At 42.5% G+C, this 23,735-nt stretch overlaps 2 protein-coding genes across 3 annotated transcripts in view; one reads left to right on the forward strand and one right to left on the reverse strand.

The window, feature by feature from the left end:
* Nucleotides 1-17,202, forward strand: elp1 (elongator acetyltransferase complex subunit 1). The gene is made up of 36 exons (XM_086258671.1): nucleotides 1-135; nucleotides 1,163-1,349; nucleotides 1,599-1,751; nucleotides 1,894-1,975; nucleotides 2,200-2,280; nucleotides 2,384-2,469; nucleotides 2,551-2,741; nucleotides 2,826-2,949; nucleotides 3,046-3,139; nucleotides 3,307-3,537; nucleotides 3,620-3,790; nucleotides 4,113-4,191; nucleotides 4,280-4,435; nucleotides 4,535-4,641; nucleotides 4,820-4,923; nucleotides 5,024-5,077; nucleotides 5,166-5,271; nucleotides 9,524-9,648; nucleotides 9,882-9,955; nucleotides 10,499-10,577; nucleotides 10,839-10,918; nucleotides 11,558-11,695; nucleotides 11,864-11,949; nucleotides 12,039-12,187; nucleotides 12,583-12,706; nucleotides 12,814-12,911; nucleotides 14,301-14,502; nucleotides 14,615-14,676; nucleotides 14,807-14,869; nucleotides 14,966-15,026; nucleotides 15,129-15,242; nucleotides 15,324-15,423; nucleotides 15,524-15,651; nucleotides 15,944-16,095; nucleotides 16,841-16,919; nucleotides 17,048-17,202. Exons 2-36 carry the CDS (start codon nucleotides 1,200-1,202, stop codon nucleotides 17,113-17,115), a joined length of 3,951 nt encoding a protein of 1,316 aa, XP_086114797.1. The 5' UTR covers nucleotides 1-135; nucleotides 1,163-1,199; the 3' UTR covers nucleotides 17,116-17,202.
* Nucleotides 13,986-23,735, reverse strand: part of cpxm1b (carboxypeptidase X (M14 family), member 1b) — a 17,779-nt gene continuing 8,029 nt past the window's right edge. For both annotated transcript variants that reach the window (XM_086258691.1, XM_086258683.1), the window contains 7 exons: nucleotides 21,486-21,682; nucleotides 21,204-21,383; nucleotides 20,083-20,280; nucleotides 19,900-19,996; nucleotides 18,189-18,328; nucleotides 18,006-18,108; nucleotides 13,986-17,725 (listed from right to left, as the gene is read on the reverse strand). In XM_086258691.1, coding sequence (XP_086114817.1) covers nucleotides 17,421-17,725; nucleotides 18,006-18,108; nucleotides 18,189-18,328; nucleotides 19,900-19,996; nucleotides 20,083-20,280; nucleotides 21,204-21,383; nucleotides 21,486-21,682 — 1,220 coding nt within the window. In that variant the 3' untranslated portion in view covers nucleotides 13,986-17,420. The remainder of the gene's footprint in view (nucleotides 17,726-18,005; nucleotides 18,109-18,188; nucleotides 18,329-19,899; nucleotides 19,997-20,082; nucleotides 20,281-21,203; nucleotides 21,384-21,485; nucleotides 21,683-23,735) is intronic.

The following is a 23,735-nucleotide window of genomic DNA, read 5'->3' on the forward strand; positions in this document are numbered from 1 at the left end:
CGCTAGGGGGCGACATAGCCACCAATTCATGTTTCCGCGTCAGAGGTTAAAGGTTGTGAGTCTGACACCGCCACATGCATGTTGTTGATGTTGGAGACTGGAGAGATTTTCCTTACCTCGGCTTGTTTTTTCACGGTGGGTTTATTATTTTTGTTATCGTTTTATTTTGTTCTCGTCGCGTATTAAAGTTTCTTTAGCTTAAAGCAAGCTAGCACGTCTTGTTCCATTTTCGGACACCCTGTAGCCTCGGCGTCTTCATCCCTCTCACACTGAGCAAGTACTGGACAACAAACCAGCTGTTTAAAATGTTAAATGTCTTTAAAAAACTTTTGCCATCATCACTTTTATTTATTTATTTTACTGTTTATGTGTAAAAAAACGTTCAGTCCTGACTCAGAAACCTTGCTAACAGCTTAATACGATTCCTTACATACATAAATATTCCTGTAAGGAGGCTCGAAGTTATTTTCACGCCTTTGAATAGTAATTAAACTCATGTGAAACAAGAATGTGTATTTATATATTTAATGTTTATGAATCTGGAGAAATGTAAACAGTTAAAATAGCCTTGATAAATACAGTTGCAGTCGTTCGTAAATAACCCAGTATTGATGAGGATACATTATTTTTATTATTTTATTTTATAATTTGTTTGGGCACTTTTAAGATTTGTTTCCCATCATAAGGCAAAACTAAAAATAACTTTTTATTTTCTATGAAATGTAGAATTGTTATATTTTCTGATTCTATTGTTAGTTTTTTTGAGTGTACCATCTCATTTGAGAGCAAACTAAAACATGTGTATGGAGAATATAACTAAAGGGAAAAACAAACTAAGTATGTGACTTCTTTAGATGAAATTTTCAGCTGATAACATCCATTTCTTTCTTTGTTGTACACTTTAGACTTTCAAATTAATAACGCTGGTTTAAAAGATGAGGTTGAATGGATATGAGACTTTTCCAGTAAAACAAAACAAATGCAAACGTCATTTTCTCCACATTCAGCATAGTTATTCTATATTTCCCTCCAATATTATTAAGTGTTGAGTTTTAAAACTGAAACACAGATCTTGTGGTTTTAATCTGTGGTAATTTAGGTAAAAACTCTTTCAACCAAACATTTATTTTTTGCCTAATTTGTACCAAATATACTGTGTCAGGTCTCCTTTGGCACTTGGAGGCAGGTCCTGAGGTGAAATGAGGAATCTGAAACTTCTGAAGAGCCTTCGGAGCTCGGAGCTGCAGGGTCCAGGCTCGCCCCAGTGTTTCTCTGTGCGGGCGGACACCGGCTCGCTGCTTATCGCCTCTCAGTACTGCATCACAGAGTACGACCCCCGGACAGGCCAGGTGAGAAGCGATGATGTAACACTAACACACTGGAAATACTATGAAGTGCTGTTAATACTCAACAGGGTGTAGTTTAGCGTGATTCAGTGAGGAGACGGATGTGTTTCAAGTGTCCAAATTTGAATATTTAAGTGTAACATATGTTTGCCTCAAGGTGCACCTGGAATTTCTTCATACCTGTTCTGTTTGGGACTTGAACAGGGCGTCTTTCTTATAAGCTTTCAGCTCTTCCCCGTTTTTCTTCGGCAGGTTATCAGTGAAGCCTCTTTGACAGCAGACGGTTTCCTTCCAGAGGACGGCAGCGGGGTTGTGGTCGGACTTCAGGACCTGGCTGAACTGGAGTCTGCATGTTTGGCCACAGCAGGTGGTGATGTCGTCCTCTTTAACCTCAACACCTGCCAGGTTAGTAATGCTCAAAGTCAGACAGATTTTTAAAACTTGTGTCCCCCAAAAAAATCTGAAGTTAGGTTCAAGCTCTGGTTATGATCAGGGGGAAAGAAGTTAGGACAATCGGGGTCCTCAGTAAGTGTGCTCTGATCCACAGCTGGAGTGCGTCGGCAGTGTTGATAGGGGCCTCACCTCGATGAGCTGGAGTCCTGATGAAGAGCTTGTGATTCTCACTACTGGTCAGTATGTTATATAATCATCAGAAATGCTGATGATTTCCATATTGAGCAATATTTCTTAGATTAGAAACCATCATAGATGAAGAAAAGTTCATCTGTGATGGAATGTTCAATATTTGGAGTTTTTTTTTTATAAATTTTGTGACACATCATAGCTTAGGTAATTATTGATCACACACAGTTATAGGTGTTGTGGTTGAGTCACTAGTGTTTTGTGTTCACAGGCCAGGAAACGATCATCATGATGACTAAAGACTTTGAGCCGATCACAGAGGTTGGAATCCACCAGGACGATTTTGGTGAAGGTACGGTGACTCTAAAAAAATTAGTGGTCTCCCAGCTGAGTATCAGGAGCTACTCAGGTTCACCAGACGGTGATGTGCTCACCCACATAAGTTTGTTTTGCAGGGAAGTTCATCACCGTGGGCTGGGGGAAGAAGGAGACTCAGTTTCATGGCTCAGAGGGCAAACAGGCAGCACAGAGGAAGATCCAGGTCCCTTTTAATTACTCAAATATTTGAGTTTATAAAAAGAAACTGTAAAGTCAAGTTGATGATTTGATCATGTGCCTGCAGGAGGTGCAACCTGCTGTATCATGGGACGACCACAGGCCGCGGGTGACGTGGCGAGGGGACGGGCAACTTTTTGCCGTCAGTGCCATCTGTCCCCAAACTGGAGCCAGGAAGGTCAGAGTCTGGAACAGGGAGGGTGTCCTGCAAGCCACCAGCGAGCCCATCAACGGCCTGGAGCAGGCGCTCTGCTGGAAGTAAGTTAGTTCCTTAATTTTTCCCCTTTCTCTCTCTGGAGAACTTTTATAAATCTGAAGCACACTTATTGTTGTCTGCTTCAGACCTTCAGGCAGCCTGATAGCAAGCACTCAGCGCCATCCCAACAAGCACAGCGTGGTGTTCATGGAGAAGAATGGGCTGCTGCATGGAGACTTCGCTTTGCCGCTCAGTAAAGCCCAAGCCAAGGCATGCTCATCGAAATCACTCTTTCTGCACGAACACTGCAGCTTCTGATCCAGTGGAGAGTTTAATCAGATCATTGCACTGTGTTTGTGTTTTTAGGTGAAGGAGCTCCTGTGGAACAGTGACTCCGCTGTTTTAGTCGTCTGGTTGGAGGACATGAGTGCTGGAGAGGACGGACAGGCCAACGCTTACAGTAAGTTCACCATCAGATTTAGTGAACTGTCTGCCACAGATGCCACCAGCTGCAAACTCATTTTTGTTAAGAAGCAGGAACAGGAAAAATACCGTTAATGTGGAGAGTGTTGCATGTTGTAGTCAGTCAGAAAATCAGGAAACAAAAAAAGTGTCTTCGCTCTGCAGTCCAGCTGTGGACAGTGGCAAACTACCACTGGTATCTGAAGCAGAGCCTGGAGTTTGGACCAGACCCTCAGAAGGTGCCAGTTTGTGTCTGCTGGGACCCGGAGCGCCCCCTACGGCTCCATGTGGTGACCCGGAGCTGGACCAGTATCACCTACGACTGGGGCTGGACAACAGAACGGAGCACCGGACTGGACGCCACTGACAACGCCAGCGTGGCTGTGATTGATGGAGGTAAGGGTCAATGAAAGATGAGCGGGTGCTCAGTTGTAGATTTATTCCAGTATGGTGTTAAGATTTACCAAAATCCCCTCAGAAAAAATCTTGGTGACGACCTTCCGGCAGTGTGTGGTTCCTCCTCCCATGTGTTCCTTCGAGCTCCAGTTAAAATCACCGGTTAACCAGGTGACCTTTCTGTGCCAGCCTGAGGGAACCAATCAACTGGCAGCATTCACCGCAGATGGACAGATTTCAATCTACACCCAAGGTGGCTTAATAAAAACAAATTAATCTGTTAATTTTCCTTCAGAAAAAAAGTTGAAGTTTAAGGATTCATGTAGTTTTAGAATGTAACACCTTTTAAAATCTATTCATCAAATGCATAAAAGCGATGTTTACCGGATGTTAAAACCAGAGAGCGTTTACTTCTGAAATAAAAATGAAACTTCTAAATTTAAGTGAAAATACAACCTACTTAAAAGAAAAAATCATAATACTTAAAGTTTTGTGGCTAGAAGAAGACCTATGTGACTGTGTCTTAAATTTTTTTTGTCTCATAAACATGACTTTATCTTCCTGCATGATTCCAGATTCAGGAGAAAAATCAAACAAATTGGCAGATGGGTTCAGGGTTGTGTCTCATCCTCTCATCCTGCAGAAGTCCTTCAGGTAACACAGTCTTCAGACACACATTCTCATTTTCTTCACCTGATTAGGCTGTTTCTAGAGTTTCCCCAGATTTTTCTCCCTCCTGTAGACCGGCAGTTCTTCAGGATGTTCCTCTGGCTCTGCGGCAGCTGCTGTGGCTGCAGGATGAGCTGTTTTTGGGTGTCAGTCCTGGTCTGCTGCCAACCTCCTCCACCCTGCTGATGCTCCGCCCCAGTCAGGATGGTGGTGATACCCTCACTGTCAGGTCTGCAAACTAAGAAACCTCCTGCAGCCCCGTAAAGCTTGTAGCGTGTCACAGATGTCATTAACAATTAATCTTTCTAATAGTGATTTTCTGCCTCAGGTCTGAGGTGGAAGTGGACGGTGTTGTGGTCAGTGTGGTTCATTCCTCTCAGACAGGAACTGTGGCCCTGCAGCTGGAGGATGGACGGATCAGGAAACTGATCTGGGGTCAGCAAACGTACCTTCATTCATGCGTTTTAGCAACTGATCCATGGGTTGGGGGGTTAATTTTCCTTTTTTCATTTTTCTGACATGTTGATACTTTCCTTTGAAGCTTGTTGTACATGTAAGGAAGCTGTATCAGTTTACAGGAATAAATGTTTTATTTCTGTATATTTCTGTGTAGATTGTCAAGAGCCATCAGTGGAGGACTGGCAAGACTCCAGCGGCTGCAGCATCAACTTTCCTGTTCCCTGTGTCCAGATGGCCCTCTGCAGCATCGGCGGAGAGGTAGAAACTCACCAGCATGTAATTAATTACATGAGTAATTGTCTCTAAGTTCTAGTCTGCAAGCCTGATGCTCATGTATGCTTTTGCTTTTCATCCTCAGGAATATCTGCTCGGCTTGACGGAGAGATCTCACCTATATGCTGGAGACTCAGAGGTCTGCATTTTTCTTTCTTGTTTCATTGGCAGTGAAGAAGCAGCAGAGCTTATTAGAAATATGTGCATTTGTCTCTGCTTACTTTCAGCTCGCCTCTAGTGTTTCTTCCTTTGCGATTTGCAACGACTTCCTCCTCGTCACCACGCACTCACACACCTGCCGCTGCCTCCAGCTGAGCACGCTCACAGTGAAAGGTGGGAGTTTTTCCTCCTCTTAATAGGCCTTAGAGACCAGGGCCCGTATCCCTAAAGATTCTGAGAATCCTCTCAGAGAGCTCCTAACTTAACCTAAAAATTCCTTGCCAGGAGTTTTAGCTTAGAAGTGATTCCAGAACATTTTCAGTGAACTCTGAGCAAGGAATGGATGGAAAATCCTATCTTAGTGAGGAGGTGTGGTTGACCCCGTTGCTAGGTATGAGTCGTCATTTCAAAAGCCGTGATTGGTTGATCCTACAAGTTTGATGGAAATGAGCTTTTGGTGATAATGAGCAAAGGATGTACCCTCAAATCAATAAACATATTATATACTCTAATCTTATGCTGACTGTAATTGTAAATAATATTTCACATTCAAGAAAATATCTGGAAAATGAATAGTAAGCTGTAGGGGTTATAGCCATTAGAATCTAAAATATGTGAAAACTTAAACTCATTACACCCTGTTCAAATAATGATTCGTGTCTTATTTGCTCATATTAATATCCTAGCTGGCATATTTTGTACTTTCACTCCCATATGGACCCCGTTGAAAACAAGATGGCCTATCTCAAGAGGCTGTCCTTAATGAAGTAGAAATCACAACGTTACAAGTCCAGTGTGGTCTTAACGAGGGTAACACGGCTCAGCTTTTAGCAATGTCTGTGATTGCAGACCCAAGTCATCACTGCTGCATTGTTGCATTTTCCCGGTTGCCAAATACCTCGGGGTTGTGATTACTTTCGTCTCCGGTGTAATAGCGTTGTGGCGTCGAGTTGGTGAAGTAATTGCATCTCTAAGGAGATCCACCACAAACATGATTTCTGCACGATCCAATCTGTAGCATCTCAATAATTCCCTGTCATCCAGTGTTTGCAGGACATCTCTCCTGCCTCTTCTGTTGGCCATTTTGTGCAGCTGCTTAGGGGAACTCCTAAGCCACTAAAAGTCCTCTTCCCTGCTCTTAGCAGATCTCGCCTTAGGAGCCCTTTTAAGCGCTAGGAATCTTGAGGAATAGCTTTTATATTAACTGGGATTGTCGTGTCACTTTTAGGGGAAATTCTAAGAAAATGTCATGACTCTGAGAATTTTCTTAGAATTTGGCCGCTAGGAGCCACTTTTTGCACAAAGATTCTTTAGGGATACGGGCCCAGGTGTGAAAGTAACAATCATGATGGTTCATGACCTGGGCCCTATTTCAGGAAGCCGGTTTAGAAAACTCAGAGTGAAAAACGATACTCAGGGTTGAGTAACCCCGACCTGTCCAACTCGGAATATTCGGTTTCAGAAAGGCTGATAACAATTAGTTCAGTCAACGCGGAGTTGCTTTAACCCCAAGTTAAACGCGCGCACGAGGATACATAAAGCCCTGATTAGTGGAGCACAGATTAAGCGAGTCACCATGGAGACGGAGGGAAAGAAGGCGCGGTCAATGTATTTTACAGCACTTGAGGCCGAAATTCTGATGGCAGCATATGCCGATAACATGCAAATTTTGCGGAAAAAAAGTAACACAGCCTCAGCTGCAAAACAAAGGGAGCATGCATGGCAAAACATAGCCGACAGAGTCAATGCGTGAGTGTTAATTTAAACATTGATCTAGGGATTTCCACCCATTTAACACGTTATTTTATTTTATTTTATATTTTATACATTTTATTTTGTGACGTGATGTGAGCGCAGGTGCAACCCAACAGGCCCCAAACGTTCCTGGCAGCAAGTAAAAATGAAATATAAAAATATAGTCCAAACAGGTAAGGTGTAATTGTATTATGAGCCATAGTGCTTGGTCTGTTTGTCCGATGTAAATCAATTGCAGTTAGAGGCTACATTAATTTCCCCTCTGTAAGCACTTATTGAAATTATCTGAGCACATTACAAGTACATATTTGCTTACTCTGTATGCTCAAATGTGGCCCGTTATAGCCAACAGAAAAAAAAAAGCGGAGGCCCGAAAAACAGGTGGAGGTCGTCCACCACCACCACTCACAGAGGCTGAGGAGTTGGCTTCTACATTTGTGATAATGTTGGCAGCATCACATATGATCTTCACAGTGCAGAGAACACAAATTAGCATCCATTACTATAATGAAATAATTTGTTAGTTTGAAATGCTACAGGGAACTATGTACCTGTACATTAATGCTGTGGAAAGACTTCCTGTTCACATAGTCTCCTTCATTTACTGAAGGAGCAATGATTGGAATGTGAGTGCCATCTATACAGCCAATCACGCCTGGGAACCCTGAAAATAAATGTAAAATTTAAGTAGTAGTTCAAGTATCACCACATCATGAATTAAGTTTCGTTCATCCTGCTACCTGCAATTTTGTGGCATCCCTCTTTGATAAATCTTGTGGGTCTATGACCGGGGAACACCACAAACGAGTGCAGGAGACGTTTCAGTGCAACTGTAATATTCCTGACTGCCCGACAGACGGTAGCCTTGGAAACGTGCTCCGCGTCACCAATATTATACAGAAAGCTCCCGTTTGCAAAAAACCGAAGTGCAATACAAATAATATGTACAGAACTGAGAGCATGTCCGCGATGTGTCACATGAGCAATATTAGGCCTGAGGATGTTATCCAAATAACTTATAGATTGTGCTGAAAAACGGTAACGTTCACACAGGAAATCATCAGGAAATGATAAAATGTCCAAACACGCTCTAATCACTCTCTCCCGGCGGAGAGCTCTGCGGAGAATTTGGGCTTCAACATCTACTGGCTCTTCAAGGAAGGGGCACGCCATGTCTGACACTTCCTACAGTCAGGTTTCTGACAAAGAGGCGGAGAAGGTCAGGGTTAGTTGAAGTAAACCTGGTAGGGGGCAGGTTAGCTTCACGGAGTGTGTCGTCATAGTAACTCACTCAGAATTAATCTAAACTCGCTTTGTGAAACCGAAAACCCAGAGTTTTCGTTAACTCAGGGTATACTTACTCAGAGTTTGCACTAAACCGGCTTCCTGAAATAGGGCCCAGGTGGATAGAAGCCTCTGAGTGTTTTCAGTGTCATCATCTTGGTGTTTTAACATTGCACACTGGCTGTGTGATCATACCATGGTTTATGTAACAAGGACCATATTTACTAAATGAACTTGAAAATAGTGCTTTGAGCTCATAAACCTGTCAGTAAATGTTTACTGAGGCTGGGGGACGGTTGGAAGTGAGGGGACTGAACACTTCTATGCGCTCAGAAACCTTTTGGGTATTAGACTCCAGACACTTGCCCTTTAGGCTCCAGTCGCAACCTTGTCCCAGGGAAGCTAAGGCCTAATTATCATGTGGTCTTTTTCTAGTGTTTTATATACAGTACCAGCCAATTAAAAACAAATAAAATGCTGTTTGTTTGTTTTTTTCCTTTAATTTTGTTTTTTCCCTTCCTGGGTCCACTCCATTTGCTTTGTGCAGTTTTTCTTTTTTAAGGCAGACATATTTGTCCCTCAGGTTTTTCCCCTTCTTTGTACATTCCCTCACATCAATTCTGATCTTTTTAGCAGGAATCTGCTGACATTTGTGAGTCTTTATATTGATGCTATAATTTTCTTTTCTTATTCTGTTGTGATGATCGTTAATCTCTTATTGAAAAATTCAAAAACTGCAGTGAAAAAGTAGCGGGAAATGTGCAGGATCAGGATGAATTGCACTGAACAGGCTCATCACTGTAGTTGTGGGCTGCGCTGACCCAGAGTGTAGTAATATTTCTCAAGAGGTGCACGTCAGGTTACAGCGTAGATTTCCCGCTGAAGCATAAATCCCTGCTAACTGTGCATCGTAATCGTCATGGTTTTTAGTTGGGAAAGAGCCCACTGTGGGTCAAGTATGATTTGTTTCCACAGGTGGAGGAGTTTAAGTATCTTTGAGGTCTTATTTTCTTAACTGAGGGAAAAGCAGAGTCGGCGATCAGTCTGTAGTACAGATGCTATACTGGTCTGTTGTTGTGAAGAGGGAGCTGAGCTAGAAATTTACTCCATCTGTTTGATCTATGATCCATGTTATGTGTGATCCATGTTTCTACATGGATCACACATAAATGTTCACCTACAGCCATGAGCTCTGGCTATTGACTGTAAGAATGAATCACCAATACACTCAAATGGGTTTCTGGGCTCTTCCATAAAGAAGAAGTGAGTAGCTTGGTCATTTACAGCTCACTGTAGCTTGGACATAAATGTTTTTCATTTACTGAGCAAGGTCTTCTTTCTTTGTGTGTAATAGTGATGGTGAGCTGAGTGAACTTTGACCCCACAGGGTTGCAGGCGGCTCTAGCCTCCGATGGCGGTCAGAATGATCAGAATGATGAGACACTTAGACGAGTGGAGAGAGGATCCAGGATCGTCACTGTGGTGCCACAAGACACCAGAGTGATTCTGCAGGTCACACACACACACACAAGCCCGTTCAGCTATCTTAGTGAGGACCTTCATTGACATAATGGTTTCCCTAGCCCCTTACCCTAACCCTAACCATCAAAAATGAATGCCTAACCCTTACTCTTACCCTAAACCTAACCATAATCTAATTGTAACCCTGCCACTAAAACCATATTTTGACTCTCAAAAATGCCTTCAAACGTGTGGGGATTTTGATTTAAACTGTGTCCATCCAGATGCCTCGTGGGAATTTGGAGACCATACATCACAGAGCGCTGGTGCTGGCTCAGCTCAGGAAGTGGCTGGATAGGTGCGTTTGAGATCGTCTTGTTATGTTCTTTCAGAGAACATTAAGGTTCTGATATCCAGAGCCAAGACTAAACATTTTACACTAAATCATAAAAATGAGACGTGTTTGCGTAGGTGATGGCCTTCTTTTTAAAATTTTTGATCCTTTTTATTCATGGAGTTTATCTTTAAAATATATTCTGTTTATGGCTAAAATTCAAAGTTATTTCTGTTTGTTGCTATGAAACAGTTGGAAGAATTTAGAAAGTTTTAGTACACAGTTCATGCGGGATCTGAGAGTACAAATGACTGTAAACATATGTGCACCTGACATTTCTGAAGAAGAGCTTTTAAAAATGTCTCCCTTTCTACACTTCCAAAAAGTTTGAGAACCAGACATCACACCTCTAAATACTGTAGCCGAAATCTCAGCAACAACCTTCTGCTCCCAGGCTGTGATGATCTGTTCCATTACCTTTTTTTTAAACCCTTTAAATAAATTAATTAAATCTTATAAATAATGTGTTAAGACTGAAAACATTCAACTTGTTTTTTTTATAACCAGTTTGAAATTCAGAGACGCCTTTGAATGCATGAGGAAGCTGAGGATCAACCTGAACTTCATTTATGATCACAACCCAAAGGTTTGTTCTGCGTCTTTATGTGTAGTTTTATAACTTTTTATTTTCCTTTAATGTTCAGGGCAGGCAGTTTATTTAAAATGAAGCTAAAGTATATAGTAATATCTACTATTAGTCACCAAAAGTGATGTGAATATATTGCAAAGCCAGAGAAGCTGCAGGAGGTTTCTGTGCATAGACACTGAAAGACGGATGGATGGGTGGATGTTTCTAAGCTATAACAAGGCTGTGAATGAGTAAAAACAATGTTATTTTTCTTCAAAGGCTTTCCTGGAGAACATAGAGACCTTCATCAAACAGCTCAGCTCCATCAACCACATCAACCTCTTCCTCACTGAACTAAAGTAAGACTTTTCAAAGAGGTCAAAGGAATACATTCTCACCTTAAAAGAAAAATGACTGTATGGTGTGACATCACCTGCTGTTTTTAAAAACTGCTGTTTTTACTGCATTTTAAAGACTTGGCATCAACATTTCAGCCACAAGTTATCCTATTGGAAAAGAATGTTTAGTATTGGTGCAGTGCATAGAAACAGATGCCTGCTAATTAGTACTAACTGATTAATTAAAATACTAGAATTTAATAAAGCTGAAAATATTGGATGTTCGTTCCCATTGAGTCATATTATTTGTTAGATCCTTTGTTTGTGGGTTTTCTCCGGGCACTCCAGTTCCCTCCCACAGCCCATAGACTTGCATATTGGTTTAACTGGTGACTGTAAATTGGCCATACGTGAAAAGATGGATGCCTGGATCAAAACAGTTTTGTATCAGGCTGTAAACATGTTTATTTCTGCTGTAAAGAGATTTTAACATGGGCGTCTACGGGGACTGACTCACTGCTGGAGCCTCAAGTGGACATTTTAGGAACTGCAGTTTCTTATTATTTGTGCATTTGTTTCGATCTTTAATCCCTGAAGGTTGCAGTTTGTTTTTTATTTTTATTTAAACAAAAAAAAAAATTTCTTCCGTTTTTTACTCAGAGAGGAGGATACGACCGGTAGTATGTACCCCCGTTCTGAAAGCAGCCCGGTCCAGCCTCAGCCTGCCTCGAAGCAGAAGAAAGTGGACGTGGTGTGTGATGCTTTACGGAGTGTCATGGATTCAATGGATCCAAACAAGTCAGTGAAATCTTTTTTTTTCTTAAATGATAGTAAACATATTAATGTAACAAACTGTACTATTTGCGATCTTAAAATAGCTGAAAGTAAAACTAGGAAGGATTAGAAATGTTCAGTAATTGGATCATTTGATGGGAGCAGTGGGACATAAAACAATTCTCCTTTCAGGTTCTGTCTGTCCATCCTTACTGCATATGTGAAGAAGACTGTTCCTGAGCTGGAAATTGCTCTGCAGAAGGTCCACGAGCTTCGAGGTGAGCACACCTTAGACCCATCGATGACCTTTCTGTCTGTACTTGCTCTGATCCTTCACTCAGTGCTCTGTGTGTGCATTCCTATTTAGAGAACCCTCCTAAAGCTCCTGGTGCTGTGAGTGCTGAGGAGGCGTTAAAGTACCTCCTCTTCCTCGTCAATGTCAACGACCTTTATGACTACTCGCTGGGAACATACGACTTTGACCTCGTACTCATGGTGGCGGAGAAATCCCAGAAGGTAGGAGACTGCAGGGGAAGAGGAACCACCAGACTTTACCTCAGTGCCATGATATACTATATACTTTATACAGAATCGTTGATAGTGAGATCAGTAAATAAGTTAGTGGATCATCAGGATGTGTTATTTAAAATACGTTTTACATTATTTCTAATAATGATAGACCATTTGATTTTTTTTTTTCAAACATTAAACAGGAGACTTTAATGCTCTGAGAGCCTGTGGTGTAATCAGGGGAAAGAGTATCAGTAAATTTGGTGTGAATTAAAGACTTTTCCATGTCCAAAGTTTTGAGATCTTTATTTTTTGTGCAGCAACAGAAAGGTTAATCTTTCACATTGTGTATAGAGTAAGGATACAGCTGATTCATGTTGCTATCTCCTCAATCCCTGCAGGACCCCAAAGAGTACCTGCCTTTCTTGAACATGCTGAAGAGCCTGGAGCCAAACTACCAGCGCTACACCATCGACAAACACCTGAAGCGCTACAGAAAGGCCCTGCACCATCTCAGCAAGTGTGGTCAGTCCGCTTGTGCCTGTCAGCTTGGTCTTATCTTACTGAGAGTTGCTGTTTTTGGAAACTCTGCCAGAATCTTTTTAAGTTACATGATGAGTGTTTTTGTACAGGAGAGGAACATTTTCCTGAAGCTCTGCAGCTCGTGAAGGAACAGAAGCTCTACAGTGAAGCTCTGAGACTGTACTCAGCAGACAGCGCTCACTACAAGGTACGCACACAGCTCAGGACTGTTTCAGGTCCGTGTCGAGCTGAACCCAAACACTGCAACATGACACATGCATTCATGACACTGATCATAGTTTTTCAAATCACTAATACCAGGAATGACAAACATACACCCACAGAAGGGTTTAATCTGGCCCCGAGGATAGTTTTGCAGAAAAAATGGAAAATAAAATGGCATAAAAATCATCAAGGCTAAATCACGATGAAAGAGGCTTTCTGAGCTGTTTATTATTTCCAGGCCAGAGGTCTGATTCTTTGTCAGTTTTACAGCCTTTTGTCTGACAAAGACATCCCACATTGTCTGCCATGCCACACCAAAGTCAGGTGGTTAAACCCAAAAGAGCCGTGCTGATGGGGCTCTTTGATTTACTAGTGGAATTTCTTTGTAATGACTGGATGGATGTGGGAAAACTGAGGCATTTTGTTGAGATTGTGCTTGTTTTTCCCAGACTCAAGTTTTATAAAAGATAATTTGTTAAATGTGAAATTTGTCAGTGTTGTGTTCTCAGTCATCCACAGATCTGGATGGAGTGAAACATTTGAAACATTTCACCTCATACAGCTGTAAACACTGACTCTCAGGTATTTAACCCCTTGCAGGGTTGTCTCCTTGTATGCTGTGCAGTGCAGGGAGGAGCGTTTGGACCTTTTACATAGGAGAGACTGAACAGCCACGGCACAACATGAGGCCCAGGACTCAGCTGTACTCTCCTCTTTCCTTTAAGTGCAGATGTTTACATTTTGGACTGAGTAGACACGACACGTGGTTTAAGCAAAAGAGGCCATGTAGATCCACTGTGATTGACCATCATCAAACAGAGGTGGTGGTCTTCAACACCAGCTGATGGTGTTGAAGTATAACACAGACTTGAGATGCTTTACCAGGCGATTTGGCCCACACTCGCATCACACCGTGGCCTCTGTGACTGCAGTGAGCCACGTCTTGGGTTACGTGAGGTTCAGTTTGAGTTAAAGACACCGAAGCCTTTTGGATGAAAGCTGGACAGATCTTAAGACATTAAATATAAAAGTTTTTTCTTAATTTAAAGAAAAGGAGAACAATTTTAAAAAGTTTTTATTTTATTATTAGAGGTAATTTAAAGAAGAGAAATCAGACTACAAATGTCTTAAAAACATTTTTAAGAATAAAAAGGCACCGAGCAAAGTCTAATGGATGAAATTAACACAAATATAAATAGAGAATTTATTTTACATTCTTCGATAATCAAACCTCATTTCAAATCTCACTGTGGCACTTTACGCTGTGAATAAGGTCACACGCATAAATTCACCCGTAGAAAGCGCTCACCTGTTCACCCGGTCTTGTGTTTATATGCTAGTTAATTTTGACACTTTGCTCTTTGACCTCAAGACACTGAGCTGTGCCTACGCCGAGCACCTGGTGGAGCAGCAGCAGGCGGAGCAGGCCGGCCTGCTCCTTTGGCGATGTGGAGAGCCAGCACGGGCCCTGCAAGCTTTTGCCACCAGCTCCAGCTGGAGGAACGCCATCTGCGTGGCGCAGCAGATACCGCTACCACCCGACCAGTTAGCTCTGCTGGCCAGAGACCTGGCAGGTAATCATAAGAACAGGTGGTCATGTGACCTGGAGATTAAGTGGAAAGTCAAGAAGCCACATCGCTGCTGGATTATATTTCCAGTGAATGTTTCTGCTTTGTTCCTTTGTAGAGAAGCTGAATGAACAGAGGCGCTACTCAGAAGCTGCTCTGCTGTTGGACCAGTATGCTAAAGTAAGCTCTTCTGCAGCCATGACCAACCTGAGAAATTCTGATACAGCTAAAGATCATCCAGCAGTGTAGCACTTCCTGCCTGCAGTTGCTAGCCAAGGTCTGAATGCCTGATTTTCCTTTGTTCCCACAGGACTGTGAGGAAGCCATCTTAGCTCTAATCACTGGGGCATCCTGGGAGGAGGCGCTCCGATTGGTCAGTAAATAAACCGCCATCTCTTGGGCCTTTTCACTTTGCCTTCACCTTTCTTTTTACACAATAGAACACAAATATTTCCTCTGCCTGCCTCAGATTTACATGCACAACAGACAGGACATCACTGAAACCAACCTGAAACCCGCCATATTAGAAGGTAAGAGAAGTTCAGTCTCTTATTTTATTGAACCATGCTACTAAGAAAGAGGGCAGCCATACAAAGAGGGCATAGTCTTAGCATGTTGATGTTTTCCATCAGCTGTAAACACCCAAACCTCCTTCCTGGAGGCTCAGGTTGGGACTTTCACCCGACACAAGACCCGCCTGGCTGTGGTTCGAGAGCAGAAAGAGAAAGCCAGACTGGACATGCTCGGTGAGAATCGGACTGAATTAGCGGTTTTTGTGTTATCTAACGTGAACGTGTTGTGACCCGACCTTTTGTCCGCCTCACCAGACGAAGACGGTCCAGACTGTGCTGACGCTGAGCTTTACTCTGAAGCCAGCAGTGTGATGACCAATTCCAAATACTCTCACAGTAACTCCCGCATCTCCTCGTAAGCCAGCCGCTTCCACCTTAAGAGTTTGTCAAGCGTAGCCCAGCTGGAAAATACTTCAGCTTTGTTACTGATGGAATGTTTGTCAACGTGCTCGCAGGAGATCATCGAAGAACCGGCGGAAAGCAGAGAGAAAGAAGCTCAGCTTGAAGGAAGGAAGCCCAATGGAGGACAGAGCACTGATGTTCGCCCTGGCTGAGATCATCACTACTGTGGACAAAATGAGAGGTACGACTATGGAACAAAAACATCAGCAAACAGTTGTTGGTCCACATTTAGTGCTGCTCCCCTTCACAAGGTTTTTCTTTATAATCATTCCTCTTGTTTGAACTCGACATCAAAAGATTAATTCCTGGTCTGACTTGGTGTGCAATTTAAACATAGTAAGTAGAAAAGTTTTACTGCTCACATGCACACGTCTTGTTTTAATACAGAATTCAAGACTTGTATAAGTCACTGTACCCTTCAGTGATGTTACATCCATCTAGGTGAAACCTTATTTGTTAATTCCCCCTGACAGAGGAAGTCCACAACCTGCTGAAGGTGTTGGTGCTGTTCCAGTTTGACAAACAGGCAGAAAAGCTGCAGCTGACCTACGATGAAGCTCTGCAGATGATGGAGGCAGCAGTTCCTGAGGTGTGGCCTGAAGGCCTGCAGACCAGCCAAGCCCCGGTAAATATAGTTCTTATCATTGTCTTTAACAGTCTTTCTGCACATTTGGCTTTGTGCATTAGTATGGATCTAAAGATCTATCTTACATGAATTTACATGAACTTACATGAATCCTAAATACACTAAAAGGACCTTTTATGAAAGAGAACAAATAAAGGGAGCTGGTCACCCTGCCTGGGATAAGGGTACACTATTTGGGGGGTTTGCACTATTCAGCCTTCCTGGGAAGATGTATGGCAGGGTACTGGAGAGGTCTCTCCATTAGTCGAACATCAGATTCAGGTTTTCTTCCTGATTGTGGACCGCTGGACCAGCTCTTTATCCTCCTGAGGATATTTGGGGTGTGTAGGAGTTGCCCAACCAGTCGACATGTGTTTTGCAGTCACTGAGAAAGAATTCAAACATGTTTCTCGGAGGAATCTGTGGTAGTTTCTTCAGGAGGTTCTTCAGAAGTATGACATATCTGACTTATTGCTATGAGCTGGCCTCTCCTTTAGAGTGAGGGTTTAAATCATTTGGGAGGGACACAGAGTCGAGTCGTTACTCCTCCACATCGAAGGAGCCAGATGAGTTGGTTTGGCATCTGACTGTGATGTCACCTAGGCAAGGTATTGTGGACATGTCCTACCGGCATGAGTGTGGGCCTTTTCCTTAACGTCATTCCCTCCTTTCCTGCCCACTCCACTGACCTGTCATAAAAATGACAAAGGCCAAAAATAAATCTTAAACTTTTCCTGCTCTGCAGCTCACTGGGCCAAACTCCACGGCAAACAGCATCATGGCTTCTTTCCAACAGCAGCAGAGACCAGCAGCTTCACAGCAAGGTCAGCACAATTTGTTTCTTTAGCCAGTCACTTCTCTTCTCCTTAGTTTCACCTTTTTAGTCAGATAAATATTAAATGCCACTATTTAAAATTTTCTCTTATTGTTTCCCATCTTTTCCCCTCCGTAGACGCCGAGGTCCCGACCGCTCCAAAGATGAGAAACGGTGTCAAGTGGAAGCTCAGTGTTCTGAAGTGAATTAGTTTTGTTTTTAATTTTTAACTGTAAGGTCAAATACTAATCATGTAATAAAGAAGGACTCAATTATTGACTTCTCTTATAAAATGTGTTCATTCTCTTGAGCTCAAAGAAAACAATATGACATCACATACATTTTTTTCCCCAGAAATCAGAATAATTAATGTGGCTTTCGCTGCAGACTTTTTCCTAAGTTGCTCTGCTGCTCCACAGCAGAAGATAAAAACATTTCTAATGTGTGAATCCTGCGAAGGTGGGTCTTTGAACCAAGTCCTGCTTTGTTCTCGCTTTGATCACGATCATTATCACACCCTCTTTGCCCGTTTTGCAGCAGCAGCGCGTCTCCGGTTGATTGCCTTGGTGGTGACACGCAGCTTCCGCATGCGTAGCTGCCGCAGCCTGAGCTGCAGGTCTTTGGGAAGTTTCCCTCCCTTCATCAAAAGCTCCTTCAGCCTCTCTTTGGGCATCTTAGTGAGGCGGAAATCACAGATTGTGGGGTAGTGGTCATACATGACCTGGCAGGTGCGGGAGGAGGGGAAGTAGCCCTCTGCGGTGGCCGTCACCCGATACTCGCCGGGGTTCAGCAACCGCCAGTAATCGCCATCGGCCACTGCAGAAAGGAAATAACAGAAGGTGGCATGAGGAAAAGTATCAGTGCAGTGGACTATCACAGTATACACAAACATCCAGAAAACCTTATTTTTTTCCTTTATTATAAAACATGCAAAAAGGGCCAACATTTTATCACGTTATCAGATTTCCACTTAACATCATGATAAAGAAATAATTAAAAATGTCCAGAATCTATTGACAGGCTATTGATGTTTAGTTGCTTCTGTTATTCTTACCACCAAAACTGATTCAATATCTGATGTGAAATAAAAATGTACCTGATCTAATGTGATGATTAATGTCATCGACTTTGATAACGGCGTCTGCTATTCCAGCCCCCGTATCCTTGTCGCGAACCACACCCTTAATACCACGATGCACCTAAAATAAACACAGCCTTTAAAAAAATTAAATAAAATGATAATCAAGCCGTTCATAAACTAAACCTATAAGTAATATACCTGCTCCATGTAAGTCAGCAGAGACTCCCTGTTGTTTTCCCACTCGATGGGAAGTTCGCTGGCGTGAGGAAATTTATCACAGGACAACTCCACAGTCACCTCGAAGCAGTTGGTGTGCAGATAGCTGAAGTCATTCATACCTGAAAGTAAAAAAGAAAAATATGACGAACTTTATTTATTCAATCCAAGTTATGTTTTGTGCTGAGGTTTTTCTGGTGTTGAGTTTATGTTTTTAAAGACATAGTCATGTTCAGCTAAATCAAACACATCTTTGGTCACCTGCTAGGAGAAACCCTAGTTTATCTGTTCTGACCCGAGAGGTTTCAGTCATATTTCAGCTCTGCTTTCAGAACAAAATGAAGCTAGTGAGGCTGATCTGCACCTGTGAATCTTACTAGTAGGGATGGGTACCGGTATCCAGTGCCATGATGGCAACTAGCAAACACCGTCGTAGTTACATGCTGCTGTCTTCTTGTTTGATGACAGATACTCCCTTCACCCTGGCCAAAAAGGCTAAAATGACCAAAGAAAAAGTGGAAAACAGCTAAACATGAGAGGTTTTTGGACAAAGTTTGTGTTTTTTCCATTGTTTAAGCACTGCTTCCAGCCAAGAGTGATACCATATATGCCCCATAGCTGCAGAAAAGGCTAACATTGTTATCTTTTTACAAAAAAACAGCTGAACATGAGAGGTTTTTGGACCAATTGTGTGTTCTCCATTCTTTAAACACCGGTTTGAGCACCGTTTAAGCACCGGCACCCTTTCAAAAGTACCGGTTTGGCACCGGTATCGGATAAAACCTAAACGATACCCATCCCTACTTACTAGGGACCTTGGAAAAAACTGTGACCTATTCTAATGTTTGTCAAACTACGTCTTTACTAATACATAGGTGTCAAAACCTGTCATTAAGGGTACAGAGGTTGTATAATATCGTCTTTATCCATTTAGTCTCCCCTATTTCACCCAAAGCATCTTATTTACTTTTAAATAGGTGTGCATATGTATACCATCAGTTTCAGAGCAACCAGGTTTGTTAGCAAGCTGAAAAACACTTTTAATATTTTGACAGCAGCACTTTGTAATACAGCCCATGACAAAGGCCTTAATTCCTCTGTAAATAAATGAAAATTAAGTGCAGTTATATTTACCTACATATACTGAAAGTCGGGGTCTCGAACTCCAGACCTCGAGGGCCAGTGTCCTGCAGGTTTTAGATACCACCCTGGGTCAACACACACTAAATCAAATGAATCAAATCACCTGAATCAAATGATTAGTTCATTTGATTCATTACCTCAACAAGACATGTTGCAGAGGTTGTTTAGCCATTTAAATCAGCTGTGTTGGATCAAGGACACATCTAAAACCTGCAGGACACCAGCCCTCGAAGCCTGGAGTTCGAGAGCCCTGACTTAAAGGTAGGCGCACCAGATTAACAGGGTAACAAATCAGTTTTTCACAGGTAACAAAGAAATGATTATACTATTATTAAATTTAAGCAGACTGAAAGTAACCTAGTAATGCATAAGTAATTTTAGGTAGTGAAAAAGTTAGAGTTAAGGTCACATCTGTCTGCAGATTCTGATGGTATTAATTTTGTCTTGTAAGCTGATAAAGGAGATAAACAGAATAAAAATTAAATGTTAATTTAAGAAACAGAACAGAGATTTAAGCTTTAAATCTGACTTTAAAAACACTCGTTCTTACTTCCAGGCACATTGTGCCAGTCGGCTCCATTGATGATGTTGTTGTATCTCAGGAAGTCCTTGTTGTGGCACGGCCGGCGGTCATGGTTGGACATCACCTGTTTTATATTACGTGTAAAAGTACACTGTTCACTCACTTTCTTTAAGGCGTTTTGTAGTTTAAGAGCGTGGAAGGAGCAGTCACCTGATTGGTGCTGGCGTACACTACCGCCAACCAGCGGAAGAAGCTCTCATCAGCGGTGGGCGTGTGCTCACGAGGCGCCCAGTCCCGTGTCATGTCGTATGGGTAGGTGACCACCAGCTCTCCACCGTGGAGGTTGGCACCCAGAACAAATGGGATGTTCTGCATCCAGCTGATGACAGCTCGGGTCTCTGACGCCACCTGATGTTAAAGGTGGCGAGTTTGTTAAAACTTGCAATCAGGGTAAACTCGACTCTGTTTTAGGTGACATTTTAATGGCAGTAAATAGTGGACGGTATCCCCAGAAAACATGATGCTGTGGATATCTGTCCACCTTTTTAGCTGTTTTACAAGCTCTAGCTGTTGTTTGTTCCACAAGAAACAAAGAAGCATCAATTATAACCCTCCTGCAGCTCCTTTATTCCTCTACCCACTAGATGCATTTGAATTAAGACATCCTTCAATGTGTTGTATTGAGATTAACTTTGGGATCGCAGGCAGGAGGAAAGAGGAGACAAGGAGGCACAAATTAGCCATAAGAAACATTTAGGTATGACTCATCACAATCTAAGAGTGAAACCTACAAAATTACAGGAAGAAAAACTGGAAGCTTATTAAAAGGACTTTGTCCTATTGTTAGAAAAACTAAGTTTAAAATATCTGTTTTTATTTTAAAAAAATTCCTTTTTCTTTCTATTTTCCAGTTTAATTTTTTAAATTACATTTTTTAAAATGTTTTTATTTGTTTAATGGTTTTTTAATTAATTAATTCATACTGAAAATCGTTATTTATCACCCAGACAGTCAGAGAATTTTAAAGTTAAAAATAAAATGTTAAATTTAGACATGTTTGGTTTGAACTATCCCTGCTTCTGAAAGCCTCCACATGACCCTGGTCCACGTGTACAGGTTGTTTTTACTGATGCCTTTTCTCAGGACTGAATCGATGTAAAAATACTATGACCCGTCACCGTCGTGTTTAAACCGTTAGGATTAAAACGCCATTAAAGTATCAAAGTTTTAAATCATTCTACAATAAAATATGAAATTGAGAGGCAGGAAAACAGGTGATGGAGATGTTTTTCGTGTGTGTGAAATGTGTGTTTGTCACTCGTGTGTCTCACAAAAGCTTCTTCGGTGGTGTACTGTTCAGGGATGGGGAAATAGTGGTTGATGAGTTTGGACCGGTCTGTCTCCAGCTCGATGGCGGTCCACATCACTGAGTTGAGGTCAGCAAAGTTGTGGTTCATATCGATGCCTTCATAGCTGTAACGTCCCAGCGACCAGCCTGCCAGCTCTGAGCCCTGAACGTCAAAGAAAACAGGATTAACTCCTTTCAGTTCTGGTAATTTATTACTCTCATGTCTAGTGCTGACATTCAGAGCTGACAGGGGAGTTTCCTGCACCTTTTTAAAAGCCATCTCATATCCATCGGGGTTCATGGAGGGCAGAAGGTGGATGCGGGTCTCTTTGACCAGGTGCACTATGCGCTGGTCTCCCCGTTTATACTCCTGGCAGATGTACTGCATGAGATTTAGCAGGAGCTCTCGTCCCAGCACCTCGTTTCCATGCATCCCTGCAACATATCGGAACTCTGGTTCTCCTGCAGGGGGCGCCAAACACAGAGATGGGAAGGCTGGCTCATACCAGACTTTTACTTGTCATTTGGTTAATGCCTTTAAAGATTTAAACACAAATCACATCAAAATCCTTTATGTGCAGTGGATATCATATGCAACAGCTTTTAATACACGTGCAGTTTGATGTTTTACATGCAGAGTTGCACAGATCAGTGGGCCACATACTGCACATTCAATGGCAGGTATCTCTGAAATGTCACATGTTATTCTGAGAAATGCTCATGAGGAGGACTCTGAGCTCACTTCACTGCTAACAACAAATACGGCACATAACACTCAGAAAGTTTTCAAACAGCGAGCTGTGCTGTAAGCAAATATATTTTAAATATGAAAATGGCTCCGAGGCTATTTAAAACACTTTAAAGCACAGATTTAAAGCTCACCCATCCATCCAACCTATAGAGAGAGATATATATAGTATAATAGCAGCTGGATAGCGTATTGGTAAGACTACACGCCTCTGGAGTGGGACTTTCAAGTTAGACTCTCACCTGGGGCATCTGTATTCAGCAAGGGTACTAGGCTAGACCCCTCATGTTGCTCTCACAGCTAGAGATTGATGAGGTGCAGCACACATGCTATGGCAAGGGGGAGCCAGGATGACAGGTCGGGGGGGAGATATCATCACCCCTCCCAGTGTGGTGTTCTGGGATTATACCAGGGGACCAAGTATAAGATGAGTATGGGGGCAGATTTGCATTCAATTTCTTGTTCACACTATGTTTAAAGGTCATATTCTATAAGATAAGATAAGATAAGATAAGATAACCTTTATTAGTCCCACACGTGGGAAATTTGTTTTGTCACAGCAGGAAGTGGACAGTGCAAAAGTTATGAGGCAAAAATTAGAATACAATAAGAATAAATACAGTACACAACTGTACAGAATAGAATAAAATAAAATACTATATACAGTAGAATAAAATAAAATAAATATACAATAAGATAAAAATAGAATACAAATACAAATACTATATACAACTGAGTAAAAATACAACGATGACAGAAAGGATTATTGCACTTAGTATTATTGCATATGTATGGATGTGTGTGCTTGATCAGTTAAAGTCTTTATTATGGAGTCTGACAGCAGTGGGGAGGAAAGACCTGCGAAATCTCTCCGTCCCACACCGTGGGTGCCGCAGTCTCCCACTGAAGGAGCTGCTCAGTGCTGTCACAGTCTGCTGCATGGGGTGGGAGATGTTGTCCATCAGGGATGACAGCTTAGCCGCCGTTCTCCTGTCACTCACCACCTCCACTGGGTCCAGAGGACATCCTAGAACAGAGCTGGCCCTTCGGATCACCCTGTTCAGTCTCTTCCTGTCCCCGGCAGAGATGCTGCCGCCCCAGCAGACCACACCATAAAAGATAGCAGAAGCCACCACAGAGTCATAGAAGGTCTTCAGGAGTGGGCCCTCCACTCCAAACGACCTGAGTCTCCGCAGCAGGTACAGCCTGCTCTGCCCTTTCCTGTAGAGGGCGTCTGAGTTATGAGTCCAGTCCAGTCTGTTGTTCAGATGAACACCAAGGTACCTGTAGCTGTCCACAGCCTCAATGTCCATACCTTGTATGTTCAGTGGTTGCAGTGGAGAATGCTTAAATGCTATAAATATGACCTCAGCTTCAACAAAGCCATCATGGTAAATGGCAAACGGCCTGCATTTGTATAGCGCTTTTCTAGTCCCTAAGGACCCCAAAGCGCTTCACACTACATTCAGTCATTCACCCATTCACACACTGGCGATGGCAAGCTACATTGTAGCCACAGCTGCCCTGGGGCGCACTGACAGAGGCTAGGCTGCTGGACACTGGCGCCACCGGGCCCTCTGACCACCACCAGTAGGGTTAGTATCTTGCCCAAGGATATTTGGCATGCCGCCAGGAGGCAGCCTGGGATCGAACCACCAACCTTCAGATTAGTGGCTGACCTGCTCTGCCACCTGAGCTACAGCCACCCTTATCAACAGCACCGTAAAATAAATCAGAGAAAAGAACAATGAAGAAGATGTGGTTAAC

This window comes from Aulonocara sp. 'chitande type north' Nkhata Bay, linkage group LG2, assembly GCF_057382095.1.
Source record: "Aulonocara sp. 'chitande type north' Nkhata Bay isolate Kocher_YH1m ecotype deep benthic linkage group LG2, A_spYH_male_GT1.1, whole genome shotgun sequence".
NCBI lineage: Eukaryota > Metazoa > Chordata > Actinopteri > Cichliformes > Cichlidae > Aulonocara > Aulonocara sp. 'chitande type north' Nkhata Bay.

What these genes read in the sequence shown, in the direction of transcription:
- elp1 (XM_086258671.1), top strand. Translation starts at nt 1,200, where the DNA reads ATGAGGAATCTGAAACTTCTGAAGAGCCTTCGGAGCTCGGAGCTGCAG. An exon ending in GATTCAATGGATCCAAACAA is followed by an intron (nt 11,696 to 11,863) that starts GTCAGTGAAATC and finishes TTCTCCTTTCAG; the next exon opens with GTTCTGTCTGTCCATCCTTA. An exon ending in TGCAGACCAGCCAAGCCCCG is followed by an intron (nt 16,096 to 16,840) that starts GTAAATATAGTT and finishes CCTGCTCTGCAG; the next exon opens with CTCACTGGGCCAAACTCCAC.